The sequence below is a fragment of the Cyrtonyx montezumae genome, unplaced genomic scaffold (genome assembly GCF_038088225.1).
Source record: "Cyrtonyx montezumae isolate F1298 unplaced genomic scaffold, pur_monq_1.0 scaffold_0, whole genome shotgun sequence".
Lineage (NCBI taxonomy): Eukaryota > Metazoa > Chordata > Aves > Galliformes > Odontophoridae > Cyrtonyx > Cyrtonyx montezumae.
The window spans coordinates 20,428,499-20,444,625 of NW_027071824.1; the positions used below are offsets into that span (position 1 = coordinate 20,428,499).

Sequence of the window (16,127 nt, forward strand, 5' to 3'; positions counted from 1 at the left end):
ACACACAGATATGTCAGAGAAAAGTGTTGGTAAATGTAAGTGAGCTTTATTTTGTGCATCTTCTTGGAACAGGTTTGTATGAACAGATTTTTTTGTATTGCTTTTCAGTACCTGTGTGTAGAAGTTCAATCGCTAATTTTGTTTTCACAAAATTATCCTTACTTCTGTCTCCCCACATTATCCAGTGCGAATGTAGCTTTCCTAAAGGCCTGTTACGTTTCTTGTCCTTTGCTGTTGCTGCATGGTCTTACGGAAGTATTGTGATATAAAGAGATTATCCTTTAGGTGCTAAAACTGAGTGTGCTGTGCTTGATTTCTTACTTTATACGTACTTCATCTGGTAAAAGACTTATACATTCATTTCATTAAATATTTGGCATTAAATGCCAAAGATTATGCAGTGATTAATTTTTCAATGAGCACTGTGCACAAAATCCACCCCACATAGTTACTGCTGTACTAAACATTCCGATCTCTTGTACAGGTCCCGGGGCTGACTCTGACTTTTCTGGCTTGGGAATCCTCCCAGTGGACAGATTCAGCATGAAAGTGAAATGGTTGTTCAATTGAAAAATAAGTTTAGTTGATGTTACTTGTATTAGAGTCATCACAGTGCATAGTCTTTAGATGTAACTCATTATGACAAGAAACTCAATACTCAAGTGAATGGATGAACTGTTCATAGGATGTATGGTTAAATGCTCTTTCTGGCAGGTTTAAAATATCTTTTATTAATAGGAGGCCATTTTTTTCTGAAGTGGTGAGCATGGCTTGCAGTCTGGGACTTTGAGAGTCATAGGTGGGTGAAGCTGTGTAGGACTTTGAGATGTAGTTACTGTGTCTGTTCTTAAAGTTTCCAAATGCATCTGGATTATGAAAACAATTTAATTGGCTTAAGAAGTCACAAGAAAAGAGAATGAAGTGGAAGCATGGTGGCATTCATCTGCTTTCTAGAGTTTACTAGTAGCATTTATTTTGCTGGTCTGCATGTGAGACAGAGAATGAAACAACTTTGCCTGCAAAGAAATGTCTGTGCTTACTGTTAGGCAAAAGTCTCACTTTCCCATGGAAGATCACGAAGTTATGGAAGTCACTTTGTGAAACACTGGCATTTTTGGTAAGGGTAGTCTCAGTGCCTTTCAAGGTATCACCATGTTACTTTTTTAAAATGTTTGCTCCACCTCCAAGTTTGGCTAGGCACTTTATTTAATATCGTCACATCTACTGTCTATTTTTCTAAAAAAAACCAAAAACCCTTCAGTTTCATTTAGTATTAGACATGAACGTGGGGCATTATTGAAGAGCTTAGGTTTAGAATTAATGAACCCAAAGTTTGCAGCTGTTTAATGGCAAGGTTTTATTTTGTCAGAAATGCACAAAATACTAACCACACTGAGTTAGATGACCCAATTTCAATGCTAACAGAAGTTCTAAATCTAGTTTGACTTGTGAACTAACTAATCATTGTTTAATGTAATTCATCTAATACCACTATCAAATTACATGAGAATGTAAAAGCAAATTTCATGCTCATTTGTCCTTATTTTAAGTTTTTAACATTTGTCCAGTAAATGGATCATTCTGTTTCTAGCTTATTTATATAACATATATTCTTACCTGTTAAAACTTGCTAAAATTGTGTTTCTGAGTGGTTGAAAGATCCTGTTCCTGGTGGTTAGATTTAGTTATCTCATATAGGCACAGTTCTGTTCATCACCGAAATGCTCTCAGGAGATGAAATCCTTCTTTGCTAGTGAGTTTGTGGAAGGGCAAAGGTGAAGAAGTGAGGAGAAAATTCTTTCTTTGGCATAAGTATTTCCTGTAGACAGCAATTACATACAGGTCTGTGAACTTTAGTTAGCTACCCACAAGCATTTGAACTGTGAGCTCAGCATAGTGTTTGTCTAACCTTCCTTTAATACTCTGTTTCCAAGACATCTGGTAGAGATGCTTCAAAATTACTTATTTTTTTTCTTTAGGGTGAAAGAGCAATCAATGTAATTGTGAGGGTGGAAAGTATTTTCAGCATCGCTGTTGTTATTACAGTTCCTAATTTATATTTTATTGCTTCAAGTACTCATGCATATTACAATGAGCTGCAAGTGAATCAAAATCTCATGTTATTTCTTTGAATTGCAGGAAGATAGTTTATATTTGCAAATTACTTTCAGGTATCTTTTTATCTGTTCTCCTGCTTAGTACAAAATTATTATGCTCTAGTTGATTTCCAAGAACCGAGAGACAGTCGTGCTGGAATGGTTTTCAGCTTTCAGTATGCTGTGGTACACAGCCATCCAAAAGAAGGATGCCAGGAGTATCAGTAAAGGAACAAGTCAGTAATCGGTAAAAGAACAAGTCAGTATCAGTAAAGTAATAAATCAGTAAAGGAATTATTGGGTGATATTACTGTGGGTATAGATAAGAACTTTGAACATACAGAAACAATAGGAAGTCTGGAAGTTTCCTGATGCCTTCCATTTTCTGATTTTCCACAAGAAATGTTTTCTAACAATGGATAGTTTAGTTATAAACTTTATGAAGAAAATCTTACAGAAAATATCAAATCCATAAGGGCAAAGAAACTGTTCCATGTTTTTTTTCTAAATCAGGCATTTAATGTTCTAATGAAAACCATATGTTTGTTTCTATTACATAGATATAATATTTATGTTTACGTATGAATAGTCTGAAATATGAACGTGAGGAGTAAGTGGAGATGGAATTAGAGGCTGTAAGGAAGCTGGGGAGGTTATTTCATTATGTCCTGATTAAAGCTGGGCCAACACTGAATTCAGAGTAGGTTGCTTATGGCTTTGTTCAGTCAGGTCCTGAAGTCATGCCAGTGTGTCTAAGACACTAAGGACTTCTGAAACACTAATTTTTTGCTAGTTAAATGTTTTCCAGAAAATTTCAAGTTGACCTTTGTTCTTTGTATGTGGTGCTCAAGGACATGATATAGTGGAGGGTTGTTAGAGATAGGGTAGTATGGTTTAGTCATGGTTGGACTCGATGATCTTTAAGGTCTTTTCCAACCTGAGTGATTCTATGATTCTTGGGAGTCAGGCAACTGTTTGTACATTAAAAGCAGCATCTCTCTCTCTGGAAGTAGAAATATAGATTGTTTTCTCATCAGTTGAAATCTGTATACTATGAGTTCTTTATATAGAAATTATGTATAGGAGTGTGGCATTTTTCCTTCTGCCAGTGGTGCTGTTAGAAGTTACTCTATATGTAACTGTTTTGCTATTCATCAGCTCATTGTTTGATGTCACATTGACTAGAAGTTCTGTGTTTGAATTTAATTTATGAGTTTATTTTTCAGTAAGTCATTATAATTTATTTAATATAATTGCTACTTTAATGAAGGTGTAGCATAATGCTGTTTTCAAGTATTATCTTTCTTCCCAGGTAGCGTATAGTAACAGTACAGAAAATCTTTGCTACTGATTTGGTACAACAAAGAAAAATGCTATTATAATGAAAATTCTGTTCTATTCAGATATAGGTAGAACAACATATTGGAAGTATTTTTCTGTTGAAGCATTGGCATTTCTACTATGGAATACTGACAGATTGGGCAGCAGTATTTCCCCCTACTATTTTTGGGGGCACAGATATTTTGAGTGTTGCAAGCCTTGTTCACTCAAAATATGGCCATGTTTTTTTTTTTTTGGGGGGGGGGAGGGGAGGAAATTTGAAGAGTTATTCTACCAGTACTTTTCAAAGGGAACATGTGATTCTAAAGAAAATGTGAAAGGGAGCTTCCTCTGTAGCCCTAGCTCTGCACCAATTATCCAGGCATTTCTGCATTGAACAGATTTTAGCATCCAGAGCCTCTTTAATCAAAATCCCCTACCCTGGCAAACTAATGGGAAATGAAGCTCTGAGTTGGTCTGGTTTAGATCCTGGGTATCAAGTGAACCATCAGGTCCAAAGAAGTAATGTTTTTGTTGTTTTTTTTTCCAGTCCTACTCTGTCACTTCCCAATATGGTTGCATATATCAGTAATTTTAATACTGCTATAATACTGAAGCAGTAAACTTCAGTAATGTTAGATGCTGTTGGCTGCCTGTATTTTATCATCACATAGAATTGTCCAAGAATGCTGGACTAACATTGTTATGGGAATGAGGAAACTAGTGGCATAAGCATGAAAGCTCTTCTCACAGTAACTAGAAGCGTATGTCCTCTGTTGAAGCTAAACACGTCCAGTGTTGTGGAATTCCAAAAATTAAATTATTTAGACTGTTTGAGATAGCCCAACAGAATAGAATCATAGGATATATATAACAAAAAGTCTGTCTGGAAACCCTTGTGCAGTTGATTTTTTTGAGATACTAAGAGTTCACACGTCCTGAGAAAATCCATGAACATTTTCAATAGTGGGTATTCAAGCTATGCAGGCCTTAATATTACTACATTGGTTTTAAATTGCTTTATGCATCACATCTTTACCTTGAATGTAACAGTACTCTATATTGACCCAAGGAGGAAATTGAGTTTGACTTTCATTTTCTGCCTTTCTGTATCCGGCTAGTTTCTGATATGGTCAAATTCATGTTTTTGTGCCAGCACACATACTCAGAGTGCAATCAGTCTTCCCTTTCCATCAGTTGTCTAGAACTGTGGTCTGGATTTAACCATCTCTTCAGTGCCTGTATTTCTTAAAATAATCTCTGACAGGCAGTTAACCTTTTATCCTCAAAAATGACTAAGGCAGCCGGCTGTGTGTTTCATCATTTCAGGGTTAAATACATAAAATACATTAAATACACTTTTTGTTTCAGTTCTACTTTGTCTTGTTAGACTTCTCATTGCCACCTGGTCTTAATACATTTGATCAATAACGTTTGGCACTCAAGTCCTTTTCACTGGCCACAGGCAGCTATAGCCTGTCTCATGCAGAACACATCCTATGTTATGTTAGAATCAATCACTATATATGCTAACGCTGTTCATACATAATTTGTGGAAGAAAGAAGTATGGGTAAACTTACTAGCATTTTGCAGGCATGTACTGATAAACTGCTAACAGAAATGTAAAACAGTATTTTATAAAATTCTACTTTGGTGTTTTGTGAGCAGCTTATGTGAGTTTCCAATTATTGTTTTGTGTGTAATTCAAAAAGCTGCTCTCAGCAGATGATTGACGTGCTAGCTATCTGAAAGGAAGCATATTTGCAATTGCCTTATTTACTGATTTCTCAAAATCTTTAGTCAGGAGAAAGGGCTTAGATATCTGACATAAATGGGTTTACATAAAGGTATATCTAGCCTGCCAATCTTTAATAGTAGCAATATTAATAGTTTGATTGATAGGAATAGGTTACAAAGTAAATTATGTAAGAGTAAGGTCAGTAAAGCCTGAAATACTTAGACTGGTTTCATCTTATCTAACAGGCTGCCTAGCAGTTATGAGTATGGTATGATGAAATCATTCGGGTAATGAAAGGAAATGACGTACTTGTTTATTCCACTGTATTATTAGCTAGAATTGTACAAGATTAATTCATTAATGTCTTATTTTGCCTATGTTATTTTCATCGCAGCAATCATAGCTGAATGTCATCCTTATTTCTTGTATTTAGTCCAACATTATTCTTTGCATTGAGGATAAACCAGAAAGGCAAGACAACTATAAAGTCATTTAACCACTCCCAGATGCCCATGAGGTTTGAAATCATCCAATAAACAAGTAGTTTATTTTGAATAGGTGGACATGCAGTGGCTGTTGAAATGAAGTTAGTAAGTCTGCCCCATTTTAAAGAAATTGAGCTACTAGGAGGAAAATAAGGAAAAAGAGAAGGATGTCATCCCTCTACTCGACTCCATTTAGTAATACCTACCGCTGCATGCATGCTGTAGATATGATCAGCAGTGGCTTCCCACTTCTTTCTCTCTAGTTCTGCTCCAGAAATAGATACATTTTGGTTTTGTTTCAAAAAGTTGTAATAATATTTGCAGAGCTGGGTAAAAGAATTTCACCAAAAGGAACACGAGATTTGCTGATTGCTGTCAGAGTAGAGATTTGTGAAAAGGTGGGACAGAGAACACAGTCTCTAATGAGAGTTCTACAGAGCTTCAGAATATTTTTTACCCCAGAAGTGAAATATTTTCCCATGTTTCAGGCTCAAGATCTTAATTTCTTGGGTTTAAAAAAAACAAAAGTGCCCATAGCAAACGTAACACTTACCTTACTAATGGTGGCTTTGAAATTCTTAGTAACCAAATATATTTAGCTACCTAGATAAATGTTTTTATTTAAGAATTGGAGAAGTATGTGCCAGGGTAAAAAAGTAAGAAGGTAATTTGCCATGACCTATTTTCATTCCATTCCAATTGAAATTGTACCATTTAGCTGAGTTTTAAAAAGGGATGCCTGAAGCACTCTTGCATTAAATCATTTGTTAATGTCAGGACAAATTTATCTGGTCTACTGGCTTGTAGGTAGTGACACCCTTCTGCATGGGATATTGGTGTTCTGCACATTCATCAGAAACTTATGTGCTAAGACAACAACAAAGAAGCCTGAGATTTTGACAGTGGAGAGAAAGAGCTCCAAAGACTTAAGCTGAAAAACTAAGAAAGCAGGTAAAAACAAACATCTTTGCTCTAAGTAGCTCTGAAGTAGTCATTACAAATTCAACCAAAATCTTAATGATTTGGCACAAGAGATTAAAAATGCATTGTTACTACAGAAAAAGGAAATAATGGCAAGTTCTACCCTGGTGTAAAAGGAGCGTAACTCCTTTGAATTTCATAGCGTTGCAGCAAAATTTGGCTTCTAAATGGATCACAGTTAAATACTTGTCCCATTTCCTTAGCCTGAAAATCTAAATAAGATTAAGAGTTTTGAAAGCCATTCTAATGTGTCTGACACCCTCTACAGTACTCTGTTTATTGGACACAGTTGAGGTTTCAGAGCAAGGTAGCTTTCTGCCTGTCTGGGTGCTGTGGACTCTGGCTAAAAGCAGCTCTATGAGAGCCATCAAAACAGGAGCATAACTGGTCTGTCGCTACTGTTGCATGCCATGCATTTGCTGTTCAACCATGTTGCAGTGTTTAGTACTGTTTCTCTAGCACTCTGTGTGCCAAATGCAGTCATTAGGAGGTCTGAGATCTGTCAACCATCTGTGCATGGTATCTGTTCATCCTCAAATGGGAAAGATATCATTACAGAGCTACAATGGGGGGTGGTGGTTCTAGGAGGTCTCTGGGGCTTGTCCTGGTCATTTAAATTAGTGTGCACTGAATTAGTGTCCAATTCTTTGACCTGACTGATATTTAAGCCTCTTGAGAATACTGTTCATATTGTGACAACTGGTTACAATTTCTCAATGATCAGGAATATCCAGACAACACTCACGTGAACGAAAAACTTAATAATCCATGAACGCATTTTTTTTATCTTTAATTTACATTACATTGGGTTCATAAATTAGGGAAAGAAGTTATGACTTTCTGGCGGTGGGTTAGAGAATGCCAGCTGTGACATACCATTTACAGAGACAGAGTCATTCTACAGCAAAGCTGAATATGATATTGACCATGTTTGTGCAAAGTCCCCTTTATTAATTCTTCTTGTGTAGGTTATTTGTGCATATTATAAGAACTACCTCACTGTGTTCTCGTAATGTACCGGAACACATAGAGACAAAATGATTGATTATTAGTCCTGGTATTTGTAATTTGATTTGTGGAGCAGGCATTAACCAATACTAATTTGTTTTCTTTCTCTTTCCTCCCTTATTCCATTTTCCCATTTTCTTAGTGTCTGAAATTCCCAATCTAGATTGTCCTGCTTGCAGATATTATTCTGCTTTGTTTAACCCAAATGCAAAGATGAAGTGTAAAGTGATATTAATGATGACTGAACTGGGACCGTAGTCACCCACAATCAGTAGGAGGTTTTCAGATTAGGGTAGGCCTAATAATAAAAACAAACATAATGGAGTATGTTGCCAAACTGAATCCTTCATACTCTGTCAAATGAAAACACCAGAATAAATCTTCACGTCTCTTTGCTGGACTGTGGGTCTGGCACAGGGATTGCTCAGACAGTAGCTCCAGATGTCCTGGGATCAGAGACCTCCTATAAAAGTAAGTTACAGAGTTCTCATATGACATTCAGAGAAGAAATGAGACATAACAGTTGAAGCAGTTTTTATTTGCTGCTGATAAAGTATGTTTGAGAATAGTTGTCAGTTAGATTACTCTGTATCCTTGCCTGTTTGGGAAAGATTGTCTTCTTCCTGGGTTACCTTACTAGTACAGAATGCCTCTCTATAAGGTGTGCAGTCTCTTAGAAGAGCAAATCCTTTTATTTAAACCCATCAGCTTATGAAATATTGTTTGCTGCGTGACACAGCGGTTGCTTTTAAATAAACTTGCAGGATTTATTGCCACAATGCAAAGTCAGATACTGAGAACTGGTAGTTTAAGCTGTCAGTGAATTGTACAGCCAGTCTATGATGTGAAGAGAACTCCAGGGTAGTCCTAAAAAAAAAAAAAAAAATGTTGCCTTGTGGAGACTTGAAAAGTCTGTGAATCTCCTGTGAGTATTTTCCCTCAATTCTCATGCTGGGAAATATGTTATTTCAGAAAATTTAGATGTGACAGAGGAATTTGACTTTTCAACTTTGAAGTTCTGAAGTATGTGAACATTTTTCCTTATTTGTGGTTATGACAAACTCTGAATACTCTGCTCTGTCTCTATATGTGGTTATGCAGTTATAGTGCTATGGCACTGGACAGAAAAGAATGTTTAGAGGAATCAGAAAGGACAAGTTGAGCTGCAACATAAATTATATAACCAAGATAAATGATGCTGTGGGAGTTAAGATGACAAAGGCCATGTGTCTGTAGAAGGAAACTGTATTTTTCAGATTGCTCTGAATTGTTTATTCTTCATTATTTTAAGATCTGGGTTCACAGAGAATCAGAACCTTGCAGATCATTGTACTGGGACTAAGATGCTTCTGTTAAGGCAGAAAAAAAATTATACAAGTTGACTATGAAACCTGATAGAAAGGCACATGAGAAAGACATCGTTTGCTTGTTTTTGTTGTTTTTTCCTCAGAGAAAGTGATTAACTTTCAGGCACAACAGGCTTTGATCCTTAACTGATTTCTTCACCTTGTCTTGGAACAGGCAGTGTACCTGTGCTCTTAGCAGTGCTGGATACTCCAGTTCAGCTGTCTGAGTGAGAGTGAGCCCTAGGAATCTAGGAGAATGGATTTTTCTTCAGGTTTTGTGCAACAGAAATTCCTTCTTCCTTTTGTTTCTCGCAAGGCAGCGTTAACTACAGCGTTAACTGCTCTAGTAGTCTGGAACCCCAGCAGTCCCCTTGGCAGTACTCATCTTTAACTTTGGGAGATTGGAAACCTCTTAAAAGTGTACATGAACAGAAATGTAGGGGATATTCAGAAGATTTTTAGAAAGTTTGTAACAAATCTAAAAGGAAACCAACAACCTCACCGTCAGATGACAGACTATGATAGAGAGTTCATATTTGGAATCTAATGCCTGCTGCCAACTGTCAGTGGGAGACTATCAGTGCATCAGTATCAGTATTTCTCTTGCTGTGTATGATGAGATATTACTTCCCAACACCACCATCTCTCAGGTCTTCTCTCTCACTTGCAAACAGAAAGCAACCATAACAAAGGGCAGCGTCTGTATTATGTTTTGCATGGGCATCACTAATTTTTTTTTTCCATACCTGAATTTAACAATGAGGAAAGGTTGTCTGCTAGGAGGCTAACCAAGTCCCAGAGCAAGCCTCTGGTCAGACTATGGGCAAAATCACGTAGCCTAAAATTCATAGGAGCAGTTAGACTTCTGCCTGTGTTTAGGTACCTACATATCTTTTTATATGTGACCCTGAATGCTTCTGATTCCCACTTTAACTGGAAACTGCAAATAATTAGAAACTGGATGGTATTCTACTACTTCCTTAGGATATTGAGATGCAACTGCATACCATGAGAACATTTAAAACAGTGAGGATAAGAAGTGCCTCATGGAGAGCTACTGTTGTTATCTGAATCTCACCATGCATTCATTTCACATTTTTCTTTAGGTATGCCCTAAACAAAGCTAGTGTCTTTATAGAAGCAAAAGGTAAAAATGTTGTGACTTCTGTGCGTAAAACTTTTTGCATAGTAGAATACATACCTTTGCTAGAAAATGACAAAATTGTCTCTATAACTCTACAGTGACCAAAATTCCATATTGTTAAATATAAACAGTGTTATGGTAATAATAGGAGATTTGCAAACAAGAGGGATTAAGTTACTTCCAAGAAATGTCTGACCTCTGCTACTTCATAATCCATTAGAGAGAGCTAAGGTCTACATAAGCTGGCTTTCTTTCTCTTTTACCTGGAAGGCGTTATTTTTTCGATAAATACCAAAATCAAGTCAATATTTTTAGAGCTAGTATAATTGTCACTTGAAATGGTCTAAACTTTGCTCTGATACTTTGAATCCAATGTCAGGTGGAAAGAAATAATTAAGATGTATGCATTCGGTAATTTAACAGGAACATTTGAATGGGTTACATAAATAATAGACTAATCATATAATTGTCTGAGCATTTAAAATAACATAAACCCTACTGCACGTACTTTTATTTGAATTAATGTTGCTGCCAGAATGTATGAGAAATTTTGAAAGAGGATTTCATTCTCACCTTATGGTTAATGCTCTCATAAATAATAATTTGTCAATTCTGTAAGATAAGATGTACTATTAAAATGTTCAGTGCACCTCTTTAAAATAGAGGTGTGCATTTAATGTTCTGGGCAATTACTCTACGGATAAAATCGTAACTTTCAGATTTCATTTTTAGAACTGCCAAATCATACTCTAACTTATTATTTTTGTTCTGAAGAGAATAAATGGTATTAGTAATCTAATGTCATGTAAAACAGACCTGGGACTTCTCTTGTATATGCAAGTATCGTGCAGTCTTTTTCTACATAAAATATTTCATTAGTATGTCATTGATAACTGGCCAACAAATAATCAAAAATATAAACAAACAAATAATGCATAAATAACCTTCTGTATTGCCCTCCCCCGCCCACCCCCACGAAATAAATAAATAAACAATTAATTTAAAAATCTGGTATTTCAAAGGTTCACTAGGAGTTGCATTCTATTTCTTGTTTAGGCCCATGAAAGTGATAGTGGCTAATTGTTTACAAATTGCTGATCTGCCTTAGAGCTGAGCACTATTTGGTATTTCGGGATTTGACTGTATCTCCTTGCACAGAACTTTCTTTCTTTTACATTCTTTTTTAAGGCTACTTTAATTTTGTATGAGTGAGAGGGAAGAAAGCAATATCTAGCTGAATATTTAAGATGAGAGTTCGTATTTCTATTTAATTATAGTTTGGAAACTATTTTTGTGATCTTATATGTAAAACAAAATATCTATAAAGCCAAAGATGGGGAATTGAACTGTCTTGTTATGTATTTATGCCTGTATCACATTGCCAACAGTCAAGGCTGCTCTCTACTTCAATACTAACCTGGCTATATTTGTTGGGCTCCAGTAGCACTCATTAAAATGTCTGTGACAGCCTGGCATCAGTAGAGTATTGGCATGGAAGCAGCCACTTCCTTTCATCTGCCATCACTGTCATCTGCTCTGTTGTCTCTAGGCTGAGCTTCTCAGTCTCTGTGTAGGGTATTTTTTTCCCTCTGGACAGGAAAGTAAGGGCCTCTGCATATGTTTAACCCCGCATTTTTGCAGGATGCTATTATTTCTTCTTTTGATTGACTGCAATTTTACAGGGGAGTGTGTCCCAGATGTGATTGCTCCTAAATGAAAGAGCACCAGTGTTGGACTTAAATGCTTCTCATCCAATTACCAGTTACCCTTCATTTTATTTTGAAAGTTCTTTCACTTGAGTGTGGGGTTTCCAAGTGAGTCTGGTAATCCTGGATTTTTTCCCTTGTTTTTACAGGTGACCTGTAACTGTTTCACCATCAGTAATGGAGAGATGCAGGATGTTGGTGTTGGCCTGTATCCCAGGTACTGTGGACACTGTTTCATTCACAGGCATAATCTATGTTAGGTTTTTTTCTTCTTTTCCTAGGTAGCACTAAGACGCCATCAAAGTAGCAGGTAACATGTTTAAACAAGAAACTGGGAAATGGAAATAAATTAGAAGAAAATAAAAAGCAATAGTCAAATTGAAAGCATTCCCAGAAGCTCTGATTAGAGTTAAAACAGTCTAAATAGGGTATGTCTCTTTATTTTTATGGGGACTGTAGTAATTTCTTAGAAGAAATGCTAACATCAGAAATGTGTGACTAAAGCTTCCTAAAAAATTGAAAGGAAATAAGTTCTCTGTTGCTTCGAAGGATGAATATTTTGCAGCCAGAAGCCTTCTAAATTGGCATTTAAAAGAAATAGACTGAATATGCAGATTAGTAAATTACCATAACTAAGAAAGTGAGGTAAAAAGGTAAACCCTTTGAGAGATGGATATTTGAATTCTTATTTGTATTAGTTAAGAAGGATGTACCAGGTAAGGTTTTGCCTTCATAGAACTTGTCACTGTAACTATTAATGTTGAATGTAAATAATTGAACATTCTACCTTACTATCTTTATTTGTTTTTGTGAATGTTGGGTTGAATTGTGTTGTTACAATATAAAGAGACCTGTTGCTGTTGTTTCATTTCCTGCTAATGTCATACATGCAAGATTTGACTAAGGACACTATCCTGTGGCCTGCTTTGTGATAAAGGAAAGGAAATGGCTGCTATGAGGACAGGGAAATTTGATGTTATGACAAGTACAGGAGAGTCATCTGATTTCAGAGTGGAATGGTAACAAATCTTTTCACATACTTTGGGAAACATGGGACAGTATTTTGGAGCATTATTATTATTAAGTTTTCATTCCATTAAAAAAAAAAACCAACATGACTGGCAAGGAAGTAGCTGTGCTTTGTGGTGATGTCCTGTCAAAGGATGCAAAAGACTCTTTCTCAATTCAATTCAGAACAGCTCTAATTTTGCCGTTTCAAATCACTCTTGGCTGGGAAAATTGTGAACTTGAATCTGTAATTCCCAAATCCTAGGCAAATGCCCTTCCATCCTCTTCTTCTCATGCAGATTTTAAGGATGGCAGATTCAGCCATGGCTTCTATTTGAAAAAATATATATATTGCTAAATGGTAATTTTACTACTTTAATCAAGAGCGGCTCATTTAATAAGAATTTTATTTATTGGTAACTTAATTGCTTGATATTTAATGTGTAATATAGTTAGCTCCTTCTAAATTACGTTCACAGTAACAGCAGTGTACTAAAGTTTTTTTCTTTCTCTCCCTCTACCACCTCTCACAGCATGTCTTTGCTGAATCACAGCTGTGACCCAAACTGTGTGATCGTTTTTGAAGGATACCAGCTTTTACTTCGCTCCATCCGAGAGATCCAGATTGGCGAAGAGGTAATTAACTTGTCCTTCCTTCCATCAAAGACACCTGCAACAATGACATCTCCCTAAATAAATTCCAGACTGCAGGGCCACCAGCTTAATATTTTGATGATATATTGATGCCAATTTTTAGCACGTAGCTATCAGGGAGAAAATGATTAATAGAATCATCTCTTCACACTGCCTGGGCCCCATAATCATTACTTCCCATAAATCACTAGCAGTTTTGATAAATTCCTCTTCCTCCTTTCCTCCTCTAGGCACTTCATTTTGTTTGTGTTTGAATGTCTTTACCCTGATGGAAACAGAATATTTCTGGGTGGAATGCAGTGTTCTCCTACTCATTGCAACAGTAAACGTTTGTCAGGCTGCAGCTATGCTATAGTAGTAAACCTTTAATTGGCAGTGGAAGTAGCAATGCCAGGTTTGTTTACGTTTGTTTTCTTGTCTGTTTCACTTCAAAATATCCTTTGCAAGAGATTTCAGATTCTGTCTAAAGTATTCTCAGCTTTGTTTTTAAGACAGCATTTGTATTTATTTTGAAAACAATTCATTTGTTGCTAGGTAAGTATTTTGATATAAATGTCTTTGAGAGCAATGCAGTGCTGAATTTGCTTAGTAATGCCTGCAAAATAAAATATGTAAGTAACTTGGTATGTAACGACAACTTATGCAGTTCTAGCTCTTGGTTATTTCAGAATCATGACCTTATGTAAATATGGTTTACGGTTCACATCTGTGCTTCAATGTCTAGGAAGATTGGGGCTTACATATTCTAATTTGGGAGCATTATTTCTTCCTCATAATTTTTTTTTCATATATCTTTTCTCTACAGTTAAATTATGTAAATAGTAAAATATATGTTTAGGCAGAGTACAGTGGTGATCCAACACTAAAGCTTTTGTTTGTTTACTTTTTCTGATGAAAGAAGTCATTTAGAATGCCATATACTTTTGTGGAGCCAGTAAGTGTACCCATTATTGTCTGGCACTCTTGTTCAAGACAGTATATATACATAAATACACTATTCATTTATCTTGGCTTCTTGATTCACAAAGATGGATTATCTGTTTAAATATACAAGCAGACTGCGGTGTCTTCCCATGGTGTATGTGTGTTAATTAGTATTGCTCCAAATTCTTATTTTTCTGTACATGAGTATATTTTTCCAGCTGTGTTACTATGACTCAAATTTTAGATTTTGTGTTAGGGGTCTGTAACCCTTGGAAATCTTCAGGTCAAAATCAGTGGTGAGTTAGATATAGTGCAAATTATAAGACGTTTGTAAGGCAATCGGGAAATAAATATAAATGAAGTGGAACTGTTTGAACTAATTTCTTAGCAGTGACTTGGACAGTTGTGTGAATACAGATTTTAAAATAATTGCACCTAATGGATATCATATTTTCTAAGCAACTTTGCCTCAGAAGGTTAGAAATTTCTGGAGAGCTCTGGTTCTGTTTTCTTCATTGCAATAGCTCCTAGTTTTGGTTCTTAAAGGAAAACTTGTCTTAAGGGACACATAATTTAGCGTGTGTATATAATAATATAATGCAATTAACAATGTTACATTATATTGTTATGTTTTATTACTTATCTTGCAACCAGTTTCTTATCTGTTGAACAGTCTACCCATCAAGTTCCTATCTTTCCAATTTGGAGTGAAGGATGTTATAGAGGACTGTGTCAAAGGCCTTACTCAAGTCCAGATAGATTATTTCAGTGGTTCTTCCCTTGTCTGCTGACCCAGTTACACCCTCATAAGAAGATCACTAGATTGATTGGACAGAACCTGCCCTTGGTGGAACCACTCTGGTTATCCCATATCATCTCTCTATGTTCCGTATTCCTTAGCATAGGTTCCAGGAGGATCTGCTCCATGATCTTCCCTAGCACTGAGATGAGGCAGCTGACATGATAGTTCCCTGGGTCATCCTTTCTACTATCCTTCAAAGTCTGCCTGACATTGCCTTTTTTTCCAGTCACCAGGGGCTTCACCTAACTGCTGTGATTTTTCAAATATCATTGAGAGTGGCTTGGCAATTACATCAGCCAGTTCCATCAGAACTCCAGGATGCACCTTGTTGGGGCCCATAAGACTATATTGTCTATAGTATTATACTATATGGTATCAAAAGCTCTGAGTTGGCACAACTGACATTGTGTCAAATCAACAAGTGATCTTAATTATGATCAGTAGAAATCTTGCCTGATGCTGGTCAATCATAAAAATTTAGACAGAATGAGATCCCATAATAATTAGGTAGAAAGTGAATAATCACTAGGGTTTATTAGAAATAAGAAGCTTAGTAGCAAATCAGCCTGAGATTAGAAGAGCACCTGGGTTGTACTATTCATAGAGGTCAAACTTGATAGGACTTCTGGGCACTTGACAGGAAAGTATCAAACACTGGAAGACGATGTATTCAGTATGAAGTGATAAGCCAATATTTTTATATGTTTTAATGCTTTCTATAAAATTTAACAACTGAAACAATTTACTAGATTTATCAGTTGTTGGCCACCTGTAATCACAGAGAAAGAAATGACAGTGACTTGAGGCAACTAGATGTTGTGGTCATCTCACAATTATAAAGAGGAAGACATAGGAGACCTCATTTTGATTATACACCAGCAGGATACATGCTATTTCACTGACTAGCTGCTGCA

The 16,127-nt window shown here is 36.2% G+C and overlaps 1 protein-coding gene across 2 annotated transcripts in view; it reads left to right on the plus strand.

Moving 5' to 3' along the window:
- Positions 1–16,127, plus strand: part of SMYD3 (SET and MYND domain containing 3) — a 340,366-nt gene that overhangs the window by 252,407 nt on the left and 71,832 nt on the right. For both annotated transcript variants that reach the window (XM_065729621.1, XM_065729626.1), the window contains 2 exons: positions 11,975–12,042; positions 13,367–13,469. In XM_065729621.1, the coding sequence (XP_065585693.1) occupies positions 11,975–12,042; positions 13,367–13,469 (171 nt within the window). The remainder of the gene's footprint in view (positions 1–11,974; positions 12,043–13,366; positions 13,470–16,127) is intronic.